The 23,536-nt window shown below is 48.3% G+C and overlaps 1 protein-coding gene across 1 annotated transcript in view; it reads left to right on the forward strand.

The window, feature by feature from the left end:
• The window catches only part of LFNG (LFNG O-fucosylpeptide 3-beta-N-acetylglucosaminyltransferase), a 34,389-nt gene extending 11,235 nt beyond the window's left edge, over nt 1–23,154 (forward strand). Inside the window, exons 2-8 of the mRNA XM_054993344.1 lie at nt 11,041–11,089; nt 14,529–14,628; nt 16,279–16,432; nt 17,961–18,046; nt 18,516–18,681; nt 19,745–19,830; nt 20,338–23,154. Coding sequence (XP_054849319.1) covers nt 11,041–11,089; nt 14,529–14,628; nt 16,279–16,432; nt 17,961–18,046; nt 18,516–18,681; nt 19,745–19,830; nt 20,338–20,404 — 708 coding nt within the window. The 3' untranslated portion in view covers nt 20,405–23,154. The remainder of the gene's footprint in view (nt 1–11,040; nt 11,090–14,528; nt 14,629–16,278; nt 16,433–17,960; nt 18,047–18,515; nt 18,682–19,744; nt 19,831–20,337) is intronic.
• The last annotated feature ends 382 nt before the right edge of the window (nt 23,155–23,536 follow it).

Below are 23,536 nucleotides of genomic sequence, written 5' to 3' on the forward strand. Positions count from 1 at the left end.
TTTGGCTACATCTTGCAAGCAAGAGAGACTGAGGGCCAAGCTAGAAGTGATGAATGACACTTGAATGGCAAGTGAACAGACTCACGTATATTCCTCCCTGTTCACTTGCGCTCCACTTGCACTCCACTCGATCACTAGTGGAGCACAAGTGAACAGGGAGGAATACACGTGAGTCTGTTCACTTGCCGTTCAAGTGTCATTCGTCACTTCTAGCTTGGCCCCAAGAGAGACTAACATGAGACTGTTACATCTTAGACTGGCTTGAGAACTGAACAAAGAGCAATAAAACTTCAGTATATCTTTCTAGCTAATTGCCCCCCCCCCCCCAATAAACTGGTTGCCCAAGAGAGAATCCCACATCTACTTCATTAAGCATAAAGACTCCCCATTTCTATGGCGGGGAAACATCACTCCATAGCTAAGTGGTTACATGCAAATAAGTTTACTAACTAAGTAACATAAACAACAGTTTAACTCTTCCACGACTGAATGTAGAACACGTGCTAATTCCCAACAAGGTGCCATGTCCAAGTGAATCCTGCTAAATCTAGGAGAGGTGTCCCCAGCCCGCCCCACCCCCATCCCAGAACACTTCCTCCGGGAATGAATTTCACTTCAGTTCCACAGTTCTTTAGTGTGGGTTAATTGAAGCTAGCAAGTGCCCATCAGTGTGCCGCGGGGTGTGGGGAGGCAAGCAGGGTTGTATGAATGCATCTCCTCGCACAGCATTCTTTTGAGCTTCTGGGCACCTTTGGAATTCTGATACAGGGCGGAGGACCCGACAGAGGAAGCAGAGCCAAGTACAAAATGTCAGGTTTTGCATAACTCTAGTAGTTAATTTTCAACATTTCAGGCAGAAGCTCTGCTTAACAGGATTTCTTTTAAGATGAGCATACTGGTTAACAATATTTTCTTGTATGGACATAGCATGCCTTGTACTATGGTGGCAGCAGCTGCCAAAGCAACATTTAAAAAAATCTGCACAGCCAATCAGATCTGTAGCGGCCAACCAGAAGCCCCGCTGGGCAAAAGCCCCGGCGGGTGCCAGGAAAAGGTTGGCAGACACCATTGGGAGCCTCTGTCCTAGCAGATGCCTGATGGTGGGTAGGGGCAGGGAGACCCCAGCGGTTAAGTCGGCGATCTGCAAAGTGATGCCCTCTGCCTTGTAGTCATCTCCTTCCGGGAGGAAGGGATGTCAGAAGCCGCTGGAGGGGGGGGGGGGTCTGCTGCTAGTCGATGTTGCCACGCTGCATTCTGGAGGCAATGTGATTGTGTAATCCTCGCCCAGAGGAAGGGCCGAGCTGATGTGATGGAGAACCTCCTTGGCCTGCAGGTGGACCCAGATTCAGTCCCCATCTTCTCCTGTTAATGCAGGTGCTAGGAAAGACCTTTCTTGACAAAGTAATAGTCTAACTCCAGTGCTGACCTAAAAGTAGCAGTTATCCCTCAGAGGAATTTGCAAGGGAGATTAGAAAGAGAGACTGCTGAGTTGCAACTGATAATGAAGCTCAAGACAATGCATCCACCTGGACTGAATCAAGACCTAGGCTTCCTGTCTCCTCGCCAATGCCATTACTAATAACGAAGCTCAAGACAATGCATCCACCTGGACTGAATCGAGACAAAGGCTTCCTGTCTCATTACTGATGCTGATTTCTCCACACCCACGTCCCCTCTGCATACTCCACCCTATTCAATCATGCTTGCCATTGTCATTCCCCAGCTATTGTCATTTGGCTTCTGAAATCATTCCACTCTCCAAGATATAAGGACAGATGGACTCACATTCTAGCTGTATCTGAAGAAGTGAGCTGTGGCTCATGGAAGCTCATACCTGACTGCTAATTTTGTTAAGTCTTATAGGTGCTACTGGACTTTTGTGCTTTTCTACTGTTCCAATCTAAAGAGACCTTGATAAAGCTTTTAGGGAGGTGTGTGGTAGAACACATAGTTTGCACTTTGAAGATCCCTGTCTCAATCCTTGGCCTCTCTATTTAAAAGGATTAGTGCTCTACCTGGGGGTCTGGAAAGCCACTGGCAGAGTAGACAAGGCTGACCCTGAGAGACCAGGGATCTGGAGGGCTTGTAGCTCACTGGCAGCACACCTGTTTTGCATGCCAAAGGTGCCTGGTTCACCGCCTGGCGTCTCTGGTAGGGAGCAAGTGATGATGGAGATGGACAGCCAGAGAAATGGCAACCTTGCTGACTCTCTGCACACCTATTTCTGGTGGATGCTGGGATGGGATACCTCTCAAGAACTGTCTGCGAAGCCCAGCTTTAGCTCCATCATGGAATGACAATGAAATAGAAGAACAGCCTTCCTTGCCTGAAACTGCAAAGAGCCGGTGCCAGTCATCTGGAGGGGGCCATTGGAGAGTACCATGTGCATTCCTCCATCTCTTAGCAGGAATTGCAGCACAGGAGGGATCTTTAATATTTTATGGTCAGCTGGAGTCTGCTCTCCCTTCCAGGAGATTTATGCCATTAGCCGCAGAGGAAGCTAGAAGGTGGTGGCTAACTTTGGGACATCCAGTGATGCCAGGATCCTTGAGGGCTGGCCCAGCACCCGTTCTCTCTCTCTCTTGCCTGCAGACCGAGCTGGGATACAGATCCCACGCCACTGCCTGTTCTGTTGACACAAAGTCCGTTGCGCTCCATGGACCAGGCAGTTTGCCAAGCCTCAGGGGTGCCTGCTCCCCTGCCCCTTCTCTTTCTGACCCCCACCCCATGCCTTGCAAGCACACTTTCTGTTTTGCGCCAAGGTCAGCTCTGCCAGGGCTCTACAGAGAACATTGACGCTCTTTAATCGGCCGCCCGGGGCCATGTGGCATTTCCACTCAGGGCTTAATAATAATGGTTGAAACTCAAGTTCCAGGGAGGCGTATGTGGAGCGCGTAGTGGGAGGGCCGTGTGGGCACCTAATTGCACAAGGCCGTCATTGTCCCCGCGGGGATTATTAAATATAATAGCCTTTAAAATTACAGAGGGAAGGATTCTTCCTGTTACTGAAAAGCACAAGGGCAGAGGAGGAAAGAGAGCGAGCCAGCCACGGGGTCTCCTGCCTCTTGTGAATGCCGCGTAACTGCGGGCTCCTCTGGGTGAAAAGGGGGGAGTTCAAATCTTGCGCTTCTGAAATCACTGTGACGGCTGCTGCTTCGGAGGCTTGGCAGGACCCAAAAGGCTTTTTCTTGTTGAGCATTTTGACAGAAACAAATGTACTGTTCCAAAGGGGACGTCTGTACTGGCCTGCCTGTATACATAACTTGGGCTGGGTGGAGATCATGTGTGTTTGGTAAATAATTTCTGTGGGCAATAGCCAGGCAAGAGCCTAATCCGAAGTGCTTTCTGTCTCTCTCCCCGCTCCCTTCTTGGCACAAGTGGTTTTTCCAGTTGTCAGAGAGAAGTAGCAGCAAAGCGAACTGGAAGGATCCAGTCGGACCAGCCTCTGCCCTTCCAGTGGGAATTTCAGAAGTGCAAGAAGTTCTGCTTGGAGCCATGCAGCGCTAGGTCTCCCGTACCTCTCCTAGGGCTAGTTCTTTGGGGCAAAACCCACTCACCCTTTCCAGTCCTGCAGGTGTTAATTCTTTTCTCACAGGATAGTAAAGAGTCCAGTAGCACCTTTCAGACGAACCAACTTCATTGTAGCATAAGCTTTTGAGAACCACAGCTCTCTTCGTCAGATGCCTCGTCAGATGCATCTGATGAAGAGAGCTGTGATTCTCGAAAGCTTATACTACAATAAAGTTGGTTAGTCTTAAAGGTGCTACTGGACTCTTTACTATTTTGCAACTACAGACTAACACGGCTAACTCCTCTGGATCTTTTCTCACAGGAGTGTCCCCCAGATTATTTAGTCATTGCTGAAGGAGGCTAAAGAAACACACAAAGTGTCTTTTGCGGAGTCAGGACCTTGGTCTATCAAAGTTAGTCTTGTCTCCTCTGCCTGGGAGTGGCTGTCCAGGATCAGATTAGGCAGAGGTCTTTCATATCGCCTGTCATCTGGTCTTTTTTAAAACTGTAGGTGTTGGGGATTGAACCTGGGGCCTTCTGCATGCCAACCAGATGTTCTACCATCGAACCAAGGCCCTGCCCCAGGAGAACTGAAAGTTCTAGATCCCTTGATGAATGAGAGAATGGTGTAAGTCCTTCAGATATTAAAAATGGCAAGGGGGGAGCTGTGTTGTAAGAAATGAAGAAGTAAATTGTGCAATCCTGTCTTGCTTCATTGCTAAAACAGAAATTGCTGTCTATGCAGAAGTGGGTGGGAGGAGGAGATTTCCCTAAGCCCATTTTGCATTCGTGTGTCTGACTTTTTGTTGTCTTCCTGAAAGATGTTTTTGAAATGGCTTTTTAAGACTATGAAGTATGGCGGCCAAGGGTCAAAGAGAAAGGGTCCCTCTCTCCTCCCTGGGTCTAATAGCTGCAAGGTAGGAGGGAGGGACGCCCTTGCCAATGAACTTTGGGGAATTTGCGTCTACTTTTAGCTCTTGTCGCCGGGCCGTCAGGGCTGCCAGGAAGGGAAATTATCGGTGACTCATTTAGAGAAAGCCGCCAGCGATGGACGCAGGCTTGTCATATGACAAACTGGCATGGGTGGCTTCCTCTCCCCCACCGCAGCTTTTCCAGGAGCATCACCCGCAAGCAGTCAGGTGGGGAAGACCCCAATTTCTATATCTTGCCTCCTACTGCTGCATCTCTTTGTCATTGCGTCCTACGCAAACTCTGTGCAAAGCAAAACTTTTTTAAAAAAACTGCCTGATCTTCACCTCGCTCTTGGGTGTCTGGAACTTGAAAAAGTAATATGTTTAAAATCTGAAATACACATACAAACAGGCACATGAGCGTTAAGGCAGCATGGTGCGTTTGTCTTTGGCTGCCATTTCAGGTGGTGAAACAGACACTTGGACTACAAATGGACCCACCAGTGGAGATAGATCAAGATGGGTAGCCGTGTTCGTCTGTCTGTAGCAGTAGAAAAGAGCAAGAGTCCAGTAGCACCTATAAAACTAACAAAATTTGTGGTAGGGTATAAGCTTTCCGTGAGTCACAGCTCACTTCTTCTAGCTGTATCGGAAGAAGTGAGCTGTGACTCACGAAAACTTATACTCTGCCACAAATTTTGTTAGTCTTAGAGGTGCTACAGTATTCTGGACCCTCCAGTGCATCTGATGAAAGGAGCTCTCGTCCACCAAAGCTTCTGCTGTTTAGGCTTTCCAGTGCTGCAGGATTCCTTTATTTATGTGGGAGCAGAATGGGCCACGACGGCAGAAGGCAAAAGCCAGGGGATGGACCCTTGTGTGATGAGGGCGGGGTGCCACTTGGCCTTACCTGTTCCTTTCCTTGTGTTGCAAAATAGTAAAGAGCCGAGTAGCACTTTTAAGACTAACCAACTTTCTTGTAGCATAAGCTTTCGAGCACCACAGCTCTCTTCGTCAGATGCATCTATCTAACCAGGGCTTTTTTTTCTGGGAAAAGAGGTGATGGAACTCAGTGGGTTGCCCTCGGAGAAAATGGTCACATGGCTGGTGGCCCTGCCCCCTGATCTCCAGACAGAGGGGAGTTGAGATTGCCCTCCGCGCCGCTCTGCGGCGCAGAGGGCAATCTCAACTCCCCTCTGTCTGGAGATCAGGGGGCGGGGCCACCAGCCATGTGACCATTTTCAAGAGATGCCGAAACTCCATTCCCCCAAGTTCCAGCTGAAAAAAAGCCCTGCATGTAACCAACAAAAAAGTTGGTTAGTCTTAAAGGTGTTACTGGAGTCTTTACTATTTTGCAACTACAAACTAACATGGCTAACTCCTCTGGATCTATTTCATTGTGTTGCAGAAGAAGAACCACACTACCTGCTTCCAACCCAACGTCTTCCTCCTGCAATGCCTGTTCCATAGCAGCCATGGGAAGCTTAAAAGGGTGGGCTGTATGGTTCCGGCTCTCCCTTCTTGGGGGTCCGCTATTGTTCCCCAAGTCCTTTTTTGGCATCCTGTGTTTCTTTCAATAGCAGCCTTTGGAAACAATGACATTTCCTGTGTGTCCCCAAGCTGGGGTCCTCAGACAATGCAGTCACGGAGTAAGCAGCAGGAGAGAGAGAGAGAGAGGAAAAAAACATTTCTTTCTTTAACAGTTTTTTCTTAGCTGCCTGTTGTAGTCTTTGGAAAGGCTGATTCACAAAGGACGTTGCTCGCTGTCCTTGCTTGCCAACGTGGCTAATCAATGTGTGAGGCAGTGGGGGCATAGCGGTATACTTCTGATCACGTGCAGGGGTGCTTACCAGCACCACAGAGCCATTGTATCCAGTTCTGTACCGATCTATATCGGAGAGTATACTGGGCCTTTGAGTCAGAGGTGGAGGTTTTGGGGAAGCTTGAACTTGTACCAGAGCCTGTCTCTTTTGGGCTGTGTCACACATTGTATTTATTTCATATTTATTTTGTTATTTGCATCCTACAAAAGTGACTAATAACAGTATTCTGATGCTCTTTAAATCTGCAGATGATACTAAATTGGGAGGGTTAGCAAATACTGTAGAAGACAGAATCAACGTTCAAGGTGATCTTGGCAGGCCAGAAAACTGGGCTAAAACTAACAAAATTAATTTCAACAGAGATGAATGTAAAGTCCTGCATTTAGGTAGGAAAAATCAAAGGCATACTTCTAGGATTGGGGGGGGGAGGGGAGACTTGTCTTGGCAATAGTACATGTGAAAAGGATCTGGGGTCTTAGTAGATCATACACTGAACATGTGTCAGCAGCGTGATGTGGTAGCTAAGAAGGCAAATGCAATTTTAGGCTGCATCACCATGAGTATAGTGTCCAGATCACACAAAGTGCTGGTATGGCTTTACTCTGCTCTGGTCAGACCTCACTTGGAGTATTGCATTCAGTTTGGGGCACCACAGCATAAGAAGGATGTTGACAAGCTGGAACAAACTTTCCTCCACGCCAGACCAGCCAGGGATCTGGGAGGGTTTTTTTGGCCTTCCTCTGGGCATAAAGAGGTGATCACTTGTGGGGGAGGGGAGACAAGAGGGGGCTGTGAATTTCCTGCACTGAGTTGAACTAGATGACTCTTTGGGTCTCTTGCAGCTCTATGTTTCTGTGATTCTTCCCTCTTCCATTTGATCCTCGCAGCATCCTCCCTGCGAGGTAGGTTAAGACAAGAAACGACCTTCCAAAGGAAGAGTGGAGATTTGTACCCCTTCCAGATCCTTGTCCAAAACTCTAACCACTACACAACCTAACCTGAGACTTCTAATGTACACACATAAAAAAGTATGCGAATGAGGTTGCCCGTTTGCAAACGCCCACACAGCTGCGTCTGTAGAGGAGATGCCACGGTTGGCTTCCTCTAGCAGTGCACCGGACAGCGGCCCTGAGTTTGTCGCTGAGCAATGTGTGAATTGGCCTTTAGAAACTGCCCCTGCTGGCTGGTCTTTGGATTGGTCCATGGCTCACTCTTCTCTCATCACTCAAAAGCAAAGGAGGTGAGATGAATCTCTATGCAGCCTCCCCTTCAGAACACGATTGCCTTCCAACTTCTCTGCCCTCTGCCTGCAGAGTGAAACTTGGACAGAAGCCCGGGACAGGGCTGAGCGCACCCCTCCGTAACACATTTATTAAAAAGTGACTGTGTGCGCGCGTGGGGAGGGGTGCAATTGTTTTAGATTTTAATTGAATTTCCGGGCTGAGTTCCTGCAGAGAAGCAGGAAGGGGCTGCGGGGGCAGGGTGGGTGGGAGGCAGGGGACTTGCCAAAGCGGGATTGTTCTCAGAGGTGACACTGTGGCTTGGGGACATGCTGTACCCTTCCTGCCCCAGGGAGACAAGGGGCAGGCAGCAATCTTCCGGCGTTCGCTTCCAAAGCCTTGCAGCGGCCTTTCCTGTTAGGGAGGCGGCAGCATTTTGCTCCTGCTTCCCAAGGGGAGGGGGCATTCCCCTTCTCCCTGGGGGAGACAGTATGTGCTGAGGGCGCGATGCTTCAGGCTGCTTCAATACGGACCATAAACATGAAACCATTTTGGGCTATTTATAGCAGCAAGAGGATTAGCTAAGGGGCTATTTTGGGGAACAAGCGAAGACACAGTTGCTGGAGACAGGGGGCTTGATCTAATCAAGACAACATTTTTCCTTTTTATGGAATTCCCAGTAGGGATCACAAGTGGATTTTGCTCGTTTCTGCTGCTTCTCCTTCCACCTTCGGCTTGCTTTGCAGAGCTGAGCAAAGGGTGTTGGTGGAATGGATCCTGTGCTGTTATGGGGCAAAGTTTGACCCCGTGTAAGGGGCATGGGGGAGAATCCTTTGCTTCTAGTGTTGTTTTAATGCAATTCGAAGTGTTTCAGTTCATTTCAAAGTGAACGTAAATGGATTTGCATGTCAGGAACAGATCTTGGGAATGGCTTGGAGAGGGATTAGCAGGGCAAATCCCGGAGCTTTCCCCATAGAATATACAACAGCAAAGCCAGGTTTACCCCTGAAAGTACACATTAGGGAATCTAAGTAGCTGGGGCGTCCAGGTAATTTGGTACTGGCTTAAAACACCAGGATGTACACCTGAAGAAAGTGTCATAGTGTGAAACGGCCCTTCTTTTGAATGGTGGTGTGTTTTTTGGCATTTCCAGTTATGGAGCACCATATTGGTGACCTGTAGGGAAGCAGCTGTCCTCCCAAACGTTCTACTGATCTGGCAAAGAAAGATATTAACCACACAGCCTAGTATTTGCAGTTGCAGAGCTGTGCGTCCCCTGCCTATTAAATAAAACCCACACCAAATTCTCTGTAAGGAAACATGAATCCCTCTCCCTTCTTATAAATTGTAATTATTTATGTCCGTGGCAGTGCTGTGAAGGAACTCTTCAGGGTGCCAGACCAGGTCTCTGCCCCTCCTTGGGAGCCTCCTTTCTTGTTTCTGAGACTTGTGTGAGTATTGCCAGGCTGTGAGCCATAAGGACTAAAACATTGATTTTTTTAAAAAAGAAGAAAGTTAAAAAGTTGGAATTTCAAAGTCAGAATGCTGATTTGGAACTCCACTCTTGCAGCTCTAGAGGAGTTAGTCATGTTAGTCCGTAGTTGCGAAATAGCAAAAGAGTCCAGTAGCACCTTTAAGACCAACCAACTTTATTGTAGCATAAGATTTCAAGAACCACAGCTCTCTTCGTCAGATGCATCTGATGAAGAGAGCTGTGGTTCTCGAAAGCTTATGCTACAGATGCATCTGACGAAGAGAACTCTGGTTCTCGAAAGCTTATGCTACAATAAAGTTGGTTAGTCTTAAAGGTGCTACTGGATTCTTTACACTCTTGCCACTGTCTCACTGATGTGAGCCAAGATAATGGAAAGGCAGGAATTGGCTTCTTTCCTCCCAGAGAATCTCTCCAGTTTTTATCTTGAAACTTCCCCCCTCCCATTTTTACCCTCAGCAAAAAAAATCTGCTTCCCATCCACCCATTCTCTCCTATCCCTCTTCTCTCCTTTTGTTAGCCAGGACTCTGCTCTTCCTAGCTGTGTTCCCCCCCCCCATACACCCTCTCCCGTGATTAAAGGGAGGGCCCCTCCTTGGCCTGATCCCTTCTCCTCTAGTTAACCAGCCCAGCTGTATGCTAATTGTGAGCAAACACCATTGCAAACTTCAGCCCTCTTGCATTAAGTTGGCTGCAAGAACCTCAGCTATTGTTAGCCAAGTGTGTTGTGTCTCAGCCCCCCTCCCTGCACTGCATTCTTCAAAGGGGGGGGGAGGGAGAAGCAACAGCTCAGATGTAATTTGCCACTTCCAAGAACTCCTCTTTCTCCCTCCAGTCTCGCCTTTTGTCTTTTCTTTTTTTCTCCTTCGCTTTTAATATCTTTTGGGCAGCTGGTTGCGGTCCCCCCCTTCTGTCTTTGTTTACTACTATTCATTCCAAGATCCACTTTTCCCACCCATTTCTTTCCCTCCCTGTCCAAAACAAACAGCAGTCTCCCTCCCCCAGAGACTGGAGGCAGCTGTTGGGCATTACCTATGTAAATAAGGGAGTGTGGCCAGGCAGGTGGCAGGCAGAAGAGGGCGGGGCAGCGATCCCTCCCTTGGCTCCGGTTCAGGTGGCAATTGGAGGTGAATCAGTTGCTGGCAGAGGGCTTTTGTTGCGGCTGTTATTGCACTCGAGGAGGGGGGACAGGTGCAGAAATGTGGGCTGATCAAGGCCATCTTCTCTGGGGCCCGCGGGCTGGCCGAGGCTTGGCTTGCCCCGGAGAGAAGTGTGGGGTTGATTCAGTTGTTTGGCATGGAAAGTCGACGGCAGGGAGCAAAAGGAAGCAGGCCAAGAAGACTGCCAGAGGTCTCCTGCCTGATCAGATTGGCAGGTGGTCCATCCATCCCAGTATCCTGTTTCAAGAAGTGACCAGCCAGTTGCGTGGGGAGTCCAACATACAGGGCACAGAGAGGCCAGAGCTGTTTCCCCTAATACTCAGTAAGCAGTAAACGAAGCAATAAAGCCAGAGAATGCATTTATGCTTAGTGTTTAGAAGCGGGATATATTTTAATTCATGTTTTTAATTGTGTGGGTTTATATTTTGTGAGCCGTCTTGGGCCTTGCGGAAAGCCAGGATGTATACGTTTTAAATACATAAGCTGTGAATATTTGGGTGGAGGGCTATGCATTCCACGAGGAGGGTCTGCTTAGCATCCGCAGGGTCTCATGTGGGTCTCCTGCTACTTTTGAAGAACTTGAGTGGGATGCCAGCTCGTCCTGCTTCTGCCTGTTACAATGGTTTTCTGTCCCTTCTGGCTCAGCCCTTTTGACATCAGGGTGAGCTGACGTTGCTGGTTAGCCAGGAGTTGCTGTGGCTGGAGACCCAGATGCCTGGGTTATGGCTGTGTGTTAAATGGCACTTGGGAAGCTTCACAAGTATTTTGGAGGGACCATCAGCCTGGTTGGTTTTTTATAAAAGCTATTAGATATGCAGCTGCAAGAGAGTGTTTTCAGTGTGCAATGCTGCTTTGGGGCAAGGAGAAAATACTTAACCAGCATTGCCCCAATTAAATCTCTCTCTCTCTCTCTCTCTCTCTCTCTAGACCTTCATCTTCACAGATGGGGATGACCAAGAACTGAAGAAGAGGACAAGTGAGTTGATGCATCACATTTATTTATTATTGATTGATTGATTGATTGATTGATTGATTGATTGATTGATTGATTGATTTGATTTGATTGATGCCCCGCCCTCCCCACAGAGGGGCTCAGGGTGGCTAAAAATGTTCAAAAATACATTAAAAGTCACAAAAACATAAAATGAATAATAATTTTTTAAAAGTCATTAAAATAGTCCAGGAGCAAGCTATTTAAACAAATATTGGGAGTCCGTGTACGGGCATAGCAGACTCGTCCCTGGTTCCAAAGGCCTCTTCTTGCTCGTCTTGGTGCAGAGTCCTCTTACAGGGCCAGTTCCAGCAAAGCTACATCCTTCAAAGCCCGCTCTAGTCGGCAGGCTTAGAAACAGCTGCCTCCGTTTAGGGTCATGCTGTTTGTTACAGCAAAACCCAAAAAACCCAGAGGTGTCACCATTCCGTATTCCCCCCCCGCCCTTTTCTGGGCCCATGCACATGCAAGTATTTGTCACCTGAGTGTAAGTATTTGTCACGTGGCACTTTGAAGATGCCATGAGCTTTCCGGGATACCTTCTGTGCCACAAGTCTTTTTTTCTCCCCCTTTTTAGGGCCCAAAACATTTGTGCTGGACGATGCTTAAATGGATTTTACAAGCATTATTGTTTAAAAAGGGCCATAACAGCCACATAGTGTTGATTTGGCTTGGGGGGGGGGCGGGTCACAGTGCCAAGGGAGAAGAGCTTTGCCTCCCCCCCCCCCCCGTAGTCTCATGATCATCTTCTCAGTGCAGTTCTTAGGCAAAGAGAAAGTGCCTTTCCCTTCCCCCCCAGCAGAAGTGCAGGAATGTGGGTTTCATTTTGCAGAGTGAAGCAGAGGGGAAAGAGTTCTCCCCCCTTCATTGGTCTTGACCAAAAGACCAATAATGGGATGATCCCTTTCTGGGTGCTCCAGCTTGGCAGGGAGTTTTAGCCCTTCACCTGGTGGCAGGGACCGTCCATTTTCAGTCTTTGTAAGGCTCTCCCATCTCCTTTCAAGTGCACAAGGAATGTCATCTTGAACCTGGGCAGAACGTGAGAGGGAGGGCAGGAAGGGTTGCACCAGTGCTTAGTTCTCCTGGCCCCTTCATACATGCCCCGGGAGTAAGGCCAATCGCCACCTTGGGGTCAGATAACAATTTCCCCCAGGCCAGTTTGGCTGTGGATCCTGATGGTGCTTTGCCATCTTCTGGGCATGAAGCAGGGTGTGTGTGGTGGGGGGAGTAGTTGTGTTTTCTGCATTGTGCAAGGGGTTGGACTAGATGTCTCTGGAGGACCCTTCCGAGCCTATGGTTCTGTGAAAAGCAAGTTTGCTTAAGGGTACTTGCACAGTAGACTTCGCAGTATAGGAGGTGCTTGCAAGGATACCATGGTGGGCAGATGGGCTTCTGAAATGTCACTCATGGAGGGGGATTAACCAGGTGTATTTCTCTTCCCCAGAGAATGTGCTGGTTAACTTTCTGGATTGTGGGGAGGAAGGGGGGACTTACTCAGCGAGAGTTAATAGAAGCAGCCTCTCCTCCTCCCCTAGACTGGGTCAGGCCCTGCTGTCCTTCTGATGCAAATGTCCTCTATTCATCCCTTGAATTGATTCCCACCCCACAAGACATCCCAGCAAGTAACAGGTGGCTGCTGATGGGAAAATGCCACATGAATAGGACGGCCCGGTTTCTCCCTGGCATCACCGCCCCCCTTCAGAGGCGTCCAGCTTGTAACCCCTCCCCCCTTTTTTGAGTTAACATTCTGCGGAGGGGGGGTCTGTCTTTAAAACTGGGAACAAAAAGAAAGCCGACTTCTTGTTCAAACAGCAAAGAGCATTTAATCTCTTCTTTCCCAGTGTTTTTACACTAGGGCAGGGGAAGTAACAGACGCACCATCCCATGGGAAGCCGGCTCAGATGTTCAGGGGGCTGGGCCAGGACTTCCAGTGGCAAACCAGATCAAAGACCGCTTTATCTTATCAGCTACACTTGCAGTGCAGTCCTAAGCACGTTTACACCCTTCTCAGTCTACTGAAGTCTAAGAGGAGCTTAGGATGTCACTCTGTTTAGGATTGCACTGGGAAAAAAATTGTACTCGGTGTGTTGGACTGTTGTAGCAAAAATTAAACCAAAATCCAGGGGCACTCTAAAGTCTAACAACATTTCTTTCAGTATAAACTTTTGTGGGTCACTTGTACCCCACTTCATCAGAGCTCATATTGAAATAAAGATTGGTAGTATTTGAAGTGCCCCTGGATTTCTGTTTTATTTTGCTACAACAGACTCACACAGCCACCTCCATTGCAACCTGCCTACAGTCCCCTTCTACTGATGCACGGAGGCCGGGGATACCCACTAGGGCAATTGTACCTTTATACCTTTATACATCCCGACATCTTCCTTTGCCACAGCTCTCCCATCTTATCATGCTGCACCGTACCTTTACATCCTGATGCCCCCCCCCATGTAACACCCACCCACCTTTGGCTGGGTTATAATGGCTCAGGGATCTCCATTCCCACTCCTGTCTGAAGAAGGGAGCTCTGACGCTCAAAGGCTTACATACACTCTGAAAATCTTGAGGAGTTAGCCATGTTAGTCTGCAGTTGCAAAATAGTAAGGAGTCCAGTAGCACCTTTAAGACTAACCAACTTTGTTGTAGCATAAGCTTTTGAGAACCACAGCTCTCTTTGTCGGATGCAACTTTATTGTAGCATAAGCTTTCGAGAACCACAGCTGTGTGTCAGATGCAACTTTATTGCAGCTTAAGCTTTCGAGAGCCACAGCTCTCTTTGTCAGATGCAACTTTATTGCAGCTTAAGCTTTCGAGAGCCACAGCTCTCTTTGTCAGATGCAGCTTTATTGCAGCTTAAATTTTTGAGAGCCACAGCTCTCTTCATCAGATGCAGATGCATCTGACGAAGAGAGCTGTGGCTCTCAAAAGCTTATGGTACAATAAAGTTGGTTAGTCTTAAAGGTGTTACAGGACTCTTCAGTAATCTGAAAATCTTGTTGGTCTCGAAGGTGCCCCTGGACTCAAATCCTGATGTCCCACTAAGGCAGGCATTTAACGTATGGCATATGAGAAGAAGCGGCAGGGTCAAGGGGCTTTGAAATGCAGAATGCGCCAAGCGGACCTCATGGCGCGAGAGATGCTCCCCCAGAACCCCCTGTGGTGTCCAGGAGGTCACTGGCAGGTGTCACCCCAGGGCCTCTTGAAACGTTGCCATGGATTCTGGGATTCTGCATGTTGACCCACCAGTGCCGTGAATGGGATCGCTGCCCCTGTTTGTCACACCAGTCATGCCAGCCAAACATTTGAATTGGTGGGATGGGGAGGTCTCCAGGATGGCTGTCACCTAATTTGTGTGACTTCCAAGCAAGGCAGAACTTTACAAAAGTGACACAGCCCCTTTTCTGTTCTTTTCCTCCCTCTTTAGGAAACGTCATCAACACCAATTGCTCTGCCGCCCACAGCCGCCAAGCCCTGTCGTGCAAGATGGCAGTAGAGTACGACAAGTTCATCGAATCTGGGAGGAAGTAAGTGTGGTTTGCAAATTGGACTGTTGGGTGGGGCTGTGGGGTCTGCTTTGCACGCAGTAGGGCCCCGGGCTCAGTTTCCAGTTAAATAGATCCATTAAAATGTGGCGCGGAGGGCCATCTCAACTCCCCTCGGTGTGGAGATCAGGGGGCGGGGCCACCGGCCATGTGACCATTTTCAAGAGGTTCCGGAACTCCGTTCCACCGTGTTCCAGCTGAAAAAAAGCCCTGGGTAGGGCGCATTTGAAATAGATTGCCCAAAGGAGTGTGCCAATAAAAAACACTATAAATGAAGAGGTAGAAAGCAGACAGCGAGTTTATCCCAAGCTTTCTCTAAGGAGCTTTGGGTAGTATATATTGTCCATGTCAAATTTTATTTTCATGTGCAGAGGAACAAACAGCTGTGTGGGACAGCAGGGTGGATGGGGGGGGGAGGAAGGAAGTTGACCCCTTTCCTTAGCACAGCTGCGCTTGCAGAGGAGAAAAGGTTTCATCCCCTTGCGCTTCCCACTCCAGAGCTTCAGTCTGCTGGGTAGTTCCTCTGTATGGGTCCTGTGACTCTGGGAATGATCTTTCTATGTATGGGTCAGGAGGGGATGCAGGAACAGAGAGGAACACTGGAAAACTCTGTGGGCTGTGCTTTGGAATGGTTGGTTCGATGCCCCTGTGTGTGTAGAGAATTTCCAGTTTTCCAAAGCACTTCATGTTTTATTGTGGTGGTGGTAGGAAGTGCCATCAAATCATAACTGACTTATGGCGCCCCCTGCTGGTGTTTTCAAGCAAGAGACCAACAGAGGGGATTTGCCATTGCCTGCCTCTGCAGCCCTGCTCTTCTTTGGAGGTTTCCCATCCAGTCACTAACCAGGGCTGACCCTGTTGAGATCTGATGAGACTGGGCTTGCCTGGGCTAGCCAGGTCAGACCATGTTTTACCATGGTTGTCCTTAAATACCCCTGGAAGGTTGGCCAGAATGATTTATCCTCATTGAAAGTGGGATTTCCCACAACACGTACAGCCTCCAGGAGACTAAAACTAAGCCCCCCCTGCCCTATTCAGCACCCCTGTGACCTGTATTTCTGTTAACCCAGTGAGGACACCCATCCCAGCACCTGTGAGCCAGGAATGTAGTCCTCTTGGTTGGAAAAGGATTGGCAAAACAGAAGGTGTATTCAGTGCATAGCGTGGGAGCAGGGGGGAGAGGGGCGGTCACCCCAGGTGCATAATTTTTAGGGGACCCTGCTGAGGAGAGCCTGCAGGAGCCTCCATCTGCAGGAGGCCGCCCACAGCACCCCAGCTGCCTGCTGCACCGATGGGGTAGCTGGCTTGCTGGGCTCTGAGCTGGCCGTCCTGGAGCCAAGGAGCTCATCGAGCTGGCGGCAACGCTGCAGGCGGCTGCCACGGAGGGCTGCCTGGTAGGGAGGCTAGCGGCCTGAATCACGGGAGCGCTCCCAGGGGAGTGGCCACGCCCAGCACGATGTCACCACTTCCTGGAAGTGATGTCATCACGCAGTCCTGGGAGCACATGCGTAATGGCAGGGACGCCACCTCCTGCTGGGAGTTGCCCCAGGTGCTGCCAAGCCACGCTGTGCCACTGGGTGTGTTCTGTTGTTCTGGGTGTAACCAGTTCCTCTTTTTTGGGTGTCGTGCTAGGTGGTTTTGCCACGTGGATGATGATAACTACGTGAATGTGCAGATGCTGATCAAGCTCCTCTCCAGTTATCCTCACACGCAGGACATCTACATTGGAAAACCCAGCTTGGACAAGCCCATCCAGGCAACCGAGAGGATCAGCGAGAACAAGATGGTAAGAACGGGGAGTGCCTGAGCGAATAAAGAAGGGCTGATTCACACGACACGAGTATATTGCAGGACTGTGGTCTGGACCCCAAAGTGTTCTTTGATTTGAACAGAGGGAATATTTTCTTGGCCCTGGCACCCACCTGGTGGAATGCTCTGTCTGCAGAGACTCGGACCTGGCAGGATTTACTATCTTTCCACCTGGCCTGCAATATAGAGATATTCCGCCAGGCGTAGAGAGGCATAGAGCACACACACCCCTCCCCCAATCAGCATCCTGCCAGAGGGGGGATATGATCCCCCCTGGTCTGCTGAACATCAGGCAGCTCGCCACCTGCCCCACGGGACTTCGTACATAGAGGGATTGTGCAATAAGAATTCTGCAGTGTTTTATAATAGTAAAGAGTCCAGTCGCACCTTTAAGACTAACCAACATTATTGTAGCATAAGCTTTTGAGAGCTGTGGCTCTTGAAAGCTGACAGTGCATCTGACAGAGAGAGCTGTGGTTCTCAAAAGCTGACGATGCATCTGATGAAGAGAGCTGTGGCTCTCGAAAGCTGATGGTGCATCTGATGAAGAGAGCTGTGGCTCTCGAAAGCTGACAGTGCATCTGACAACGAGAGCTGTGGCTCTTGAAAGCTTATGCTACAATAAAGTTTGTTAGTCTTAAAGGTGCTCCGGGACTCTGCTATTTTGCTACTGCAGAGTAACACAGCTAACTCCTCTGGAGCAATGTTTTATTGAAGTGTTTTCATTTTTATGCTGTTGTCTTACGCTCCTGCTGTGATCTGCTCTGAGCCTGGTTTTCAGGGAGAGCAGAATACAAATGTAACAAAATTAATTAATTCATTTGGAAAGATGAATTCACATGTGCAATTTTGTTGCGTTTGGTCAGCAGATGACAAACTTAGTGCATGAACTGGTCTGAAGATGCTGGATTAGATAATCCGCTAAATCTAACATTTGGGAGAAACTTGATTATCTCCTGACTGGAAGCAGAAAAAAGTCCCCAGTGACGAGAGAATGCAGTTCTTCTCAGCTTTATTTAGGAAAGGCAGGGGAGTGATACTGGCTAAGCTGTGGACTCCATATGGCTTGGCGACTTCGTCAGATGCATCTGACGAAGAGAGCTGTGGTTCTCAAAAGCTTATGCTACAATAAAATTGGTTAGTCTTAAAGGTGCTACTGGACTTTTTGCAATTTTGCTACTATAGACTAACCTGGCTAACTCCATTGGACATATGGCTTGGATGTCTCAAATGTTTGGAATGGGAGATCAATGCACAAAAATACCTGCTGGAAAAGGCTGCCTGGGAAAAAGTCAGTATTTTCAAAATGGATGTGAGAAATCACCCTCTCCCCATTCCTCAACCACTGAGTTGTGTCCTCTTAGTGCCAAGATCGTGCTGGTTTATTCCTTCAGACAATAGAAACCATCTGCAGAGTTCTGGCAGGGGCTGGAATGTACCATATTGCTGAGAGAGTGGCTGGAATTGGCTGTTTTTTAACCCCCTTCTCTTTTCTTGCCCTGCAGCACACTGTCCGCTTCTGGTTTGCAACTGGCGGTGCTGGTTTCTGCATTAGCCGTGGACTAGCGCTGAAGATGAGTCCTTGGGCTAGGTAAGGCGCCCAGCGCTTGGCCTCAGCACTGTCGGGTCAGTGTGTGGTGTAGTAGTCAGTTGGGCTAAGATCTGGGAGACCCAGTTTCAAATGCGCACCCTGCTATGGGAGCTTGCTGGGTGATCTTGGACCAGTCACACACCCTCTTAGCTTGAGCTACCTGAGGAGAAGGATGTGAAAGCAGGAAGTATAAATATCTAAACAATTAATGGAAGGTACTTAATTGCCTGCGTTCAGGTCAGAGGATCAAGTTGATTGTCTGTGGGCAGATCTAAAGGATTGTAAGCGCCTTGGGGCAGAGACCCTCTTCTCCTATTCTGTGAAAGTGCTGCATTAATATTAATTTGAGCATGGTTCCTTTCTATGAGCACAAAGCTTGTGAAATAACTAGTGGCGCCTTATATAGTCCCGAGACCTTTATTGTTTCCCTCTGCCACTGAACCCTCCTCTTTCTCCAATCTCCTGACAGTGGAGGTCACTTCATGAGCACAGCGGAAAAGATCCGCTTGCCGGATGACTGCACCGTTGGGTACATCATCGAATCCGTGCTGGGGGTGAAACTTATCCGAAGTAACCTCTTCCATTCCCACCTGGAGAACCTCCATCAAGTGCCCAAGACAGAGATTCACAATCAGGTATCTCCTGGAGGATGCCCTGCCTTATCTTATGGGATTTTTGTCCATAGCAAGAACAAGATGTGTTCACTTCTTGATAGTTGCAAATAGTGCTTTCGGAGTCAGTCAGACCGACTCAGGGTTTAGCAGTTCTGCACCAAGGATCTCCTCAGACATGATGCAGTTTGGGGACAGCTAGACTCCACCTCACCACTTGGGCATTATACAGGAAACGGGAACAGAAGTGGTGTGGGTGCATTTGCAGCACTGCTATTCCAGCTGTGTTAGTCTTTAAAACAGCCGCATGGCGGCAACAGACCAACAAAACGTATCTGCCAGCCGTATATAAATTGTGCTAGTTTTCAAGGTGTCTCAGGACTCACAGTTGAGTTTTCATCCACACTGTAAGCAGGATCCTTTAATTAACTGCATTCGGTAATATGGGCCATTTTCACACTGCTTACTAGAGGTGTGCGCTTCGGGTGTCTGATTCGGAAAAAATACCCAAATCAGACACTATTTGTAAAGATTCGGGATTCCCGAATAGGGGCCAGCATGGTGGCCCCGATTCAGGAATCCCGAATCAAAACTTCCCCAAATAGCAAAAAGCTTCCCTCTGATGCTGGGGTGGAGGAGGCTTCATCTGCTGCCCTGCAGGACCACGTGGCAGCGGAGGAGGCGGAAAAGGGCCCTCCCGCCCCTCAAATGACAGCTGCGGCTGTCATTTGAAGGGTGGGAGGGCCCTTTTCCGCCTCCTCCGCTGCCGTGCGGTCCTGCAGGGCAGCAGTGGAGGCGGGAGGGCCCTTTTCGACTTCCTCCACTGCCTTGCAGGACCGCACAGCAGCGGAGGAGGCTAAAAACGCCCTTTCTCGCACGAAATTGCGCCAGGAACACGCTGTCATTCTGGGAGCTTGGCGCGATGTTCCGTGGCCAGTAAGCAGTGTGAAAATGGCCATGGTTTTTAATCAGAAAGGGGCTTAAACTGCAATGCTGAAATACATTAAAGTGGTGATAACTTAAATGAGGTCTGGAGAAGTAGCCTTCTGCCTTGGTAACTCAAAACTTTCTCCTTTTTTTTTTGCAGGTGACTTTGAGTTACGGAATGTTTGAAAACAAGAGGAATTCCATCCATATGAAAGGTGCCTTCTCCGTCGAGGAGGATCCATCCAGGTGAGCCTTGAGCTTCCCAACAGGCAAAAGCAGGCCAGAAAGCTCGTCTGTGGGTTGTCGGGTCCCTCCATCCAGTTACGCCTGCTCCGGCAGGGACATTGGAAAGCTGTTACCAGTCAGAGGGTTTCCCCACTCCTATGCAGGGGTCCAGCCAGGGAAGTCCTCTGTGTGATGCATTTGGTTTATTTCCTTCATTGGTAGTCTGCCTTCCTTGCTGAGGCTCAAGGCAAATTACAAAACTGGGAAAAAAATACAATAAGAGCATTGTAAAATAAACGACAGCAAACAATTATAAATAAAAACCAGATTACAAAATTAGAAAACAATGTGATCAGAACAGGATCATTTGGCCCCTTTGCTTTAAGTGGGTTTCAGGAATAGGCTAGAATTGAAAGTGGTTTGGTTTTTTTAAAAGCAGTTTTAGCAATATGTATGACATTTATCTGGATTTCCATCCACTGTGGGTGTGGTGCTGATCCAAGCATCTTCTTTTCTTTTGTCTTGCAGGTTCCGTTCCGTCCACTGCATGTTATATCCTGACACCCCTTGGTGTCCTCTGAACGTAGTTTACTAAGAGACAATGAGCCCCCCCTTCTTGAGCCTCGTCCCGAGTTTCTCCGGTATCCGAAGGCCTCGTGGGACCTGTGTGCGTGCGTGCGTGTGTGTTTCCTTTGCTGCAAAGCGATTGCCTGTTAATTACTGTGGTTAATTCACAGTGTTTGTACGTTTATAGGCTGCTGTGCGGCCCTTCTGCCCCCTTCTAACCCAGCTGCCCTCTAAGCGAGCTGAGCGAGTGGGTATTCTCAGCGCTTCCTGCCGTTTTTGATCGGGCAGGTGTTAGGCAGGTGGGAAGGAACTGTCCTTGCGCCCAAGTGGCTTTTGGTCGGTGGTTCTGGCAATAGGTGTAAAAGACACCACCTCCCAGCAACCAACTGGGACACTTTTGAATTCTTAGGGAATGGCCGTGGATTTGCTTTCCTTGGCTTGTCCACACTGCAGGGTTTTTAAAAGCAGTGTGAGTTAGAAGAGGGGGGGAAAGAGGCACTGCTCAGCCAAAAGGAAGCTCTTCTATAAAAGCTCAGTTGAGCTCCACAGGAGAAGCAAAGAATGTGCTTTAACACTCCAGTTCTGAGCAGAGTCGCAGGTGCCCCCTGCTTTGGACTGGCGTTGCAAGCGTCAAAATCGATCGGGCGTAAAGGTGCTCTTAATTGGCTGGCTCATGCCTTAAACCTTAACCCGACACCTTTCTTTCTGCCCTGTTTTTCTTACATCCAATCCATGCAAGTTCTAGAAGCACGCCTAGTGTTATCTTTTATTGTTCCTTCCCACCTTACTAGGCTCCGGCTAAGTTTTCAAATGAAGGTTTACATGTTCATAGGTTGTCGTTTCTGATAGTTAACTTTTTTTTTTTATAACGAACTCTACCCTGTTCCCTTCTGGAGTATATTTGTTTCTAACTGTCTGAGTCCCAAAGGACTTTTTTAACAATTAAAAAAATGTTGCATCGGGAGCTGGACTTGGGGGGCTCCCGGCTCTCTCGTTTGCATTGAAAGGAGACAAGGTGTGTGGTGGGAAGCCCAGAGTCAGGCGCCAACTGTGCTGGTTCCTTACCTCTTTGTGCTGAATACGAGCCGTTCCTAAAAATGAGATTGGACGGCTTTGTTGTTTGGATGCATGCCTGATGTGGAAGGGCACATCAGGTAGATACATACTGAACGGCCAATCTATTGCTGGGTCTCCCTTCAGTGTAAACTCTCTTTGCCCGCTTGTCATTTCTATTGGGCCATCTTTTACCAACAACAGGCTACCCGGGGTCATGTCTCAAAAGGCACCGCTTGAACAGCTGCTCCACTCCAGACAAACTGAAAGATCATGATGTTTCTGCGCATGGGGATTTTGTATGCATCACAGAGGTGCATGAAAGAGCCTGTGTCTTCTGCACACAGCGCACTTGTGCTGCTAAGCGAGCCTTCCCTGAAGCTCACCCCTGATTGCAAGCCTGCTTCTGGATCAGGGGCTACTCATGTCATCCGGCTCCACATGTTCAGCCTGTGAAGTTGGATAAACTACCTTGAAAAGGAGGCTCAGGGCAGATCTTATCTGGCTGAACAGATATCTGTGAGTGGATATTAAAAACTACACGTTTTTGTTTCTCGCCTCTAGTGAACCTCTCTGCCAAGTGATGCCCCCCCCCCCTCCAAACGGCCAATACAGAACAGAAATGTATTTCGTGGCATTCACTGTAAAGGAGAGGACCCTCTTGGCCACCTTGCCATTCTACAGACTCTGGGTGGAAGTTATTTGCGTCACATGGAGCTGTCTCTAGCAAAGGGGGCTAAACCAACTAAACATTTCCCCCTCCTTTACTTTGCTCCAGTTACTTTTGGAAAGGACTTTAGCGGTCCCTCTTAACAACACAGGCCCATTTTTCCTTACAGATTTTTTTCTATTCCCTTTGGAGAGGAATAGCCAAATCCCTTTTTTTTTTTAAGAGATGCAAAGCGTGACAGTCATAGGGTGGAGCAGGCTGGGCTCCCCAGCAGAGGCGGGACTACTTCTTGCCACACTTTCAGTGTACTCCTAAGCAGAGTTACACCAGTCTAAGCCCATCGGTTTCTTAGAATTGCACTGTTTGTTGCTGTGCTAAAGATGTGGGTAATGGGCTCCCCTGTACTGGAATATAGTGAGATATAAGCAAGGCCAAGTTACCTGGTGATTCTTACGAAGACCCCAGAGAGAAAGGAGAAACTTTTTTTTTGCAATTTGCTGAATATGTATGTTTTTCTCCTGGCTGAACTTCTTCTCTCCCAGTCTCTTTTCTTCATGGCTCTGTGGGCAGAGAAAGTGAGAGGTGAAGATGCCCATTCCAAATGCGAAAATGGCCCATAATGGGCGGTAGTTGTAAATAATCTTATTGCAACAGTATTATTTACTGTGTCTTCTTCTTGATGTTTAAAATGGAGACTTGTGTGGCTTTGTAAAACTGTGGATTTGTTTTTATTTTACATGGTTTTTTTCCCCTGTAGATCAGAGGGAAAAAAAATCCCACTTCTATAAAATCTGTTTAAAGAGTGAAATGAAAAAAAAAGTTTCTTATAACTACTACTTATCCTTAATTTATACATCCCAGTATCTGGGATATTGCTTTGTTTCCTTTTTTCATAAAGTAGTGTGGGTTGTTTAAAAAACCAGCGAAAGGGGTAAAAACGTAACAAGGATAAAGTATGTTCTCAGGGAATTAAACCTGATTGTTACCACAGCGACTCAGTGGTAGCCATCTTTTCTGTGCTTTCAATAAAGCAGCTTGTCGGCTGATCAATCGCATGTGAGTGTGGCCTTATTTTTTAATGCGGTGGGCATTATGAGGCGGGGTAAATTTACGACCAGCGATAGTGCGCCTGAGGCAACCCTGCAACCAATCATAAATTTTGAACCGAGATCATGCTGCAATATGTGGAATCACCGTGGTCATTTTCAGAAGCTTTTTAAAATAAGCTGTGACTTGTATGAGCATATGACTCTGCCTTCTGCTGATCTCGGTCCGTGTTACTGGCGTGTCTCTGTTCTGGCTGGCACTGAGTCTCTAAGGTGTTAAGTGGAGGAGTCTTCCTAGCCAAGGGAATTCCTTCCCCTGAGGATTCTGGAATTGAACCCATACGATAGACTAAAATCATGGACAACCACCACAAAGCTATCAATGTTAAAA

The sequence above is a fragment of the Eublepharis macularius genome, chromosome 12 (genome assembly GCF_028583425.1).
Source record: "Eublepharis macularius isolate TG4126 chromosome 12, MPM_Emac_v1.0, whole genome shotgun sequence".
NCBI classification, from domain to species: Eukaryota; Metazoa; Chordata; class Lepidosauria; order Squamata; family Eublepharidae; genus Eublepharis; species Eublepharis macularius.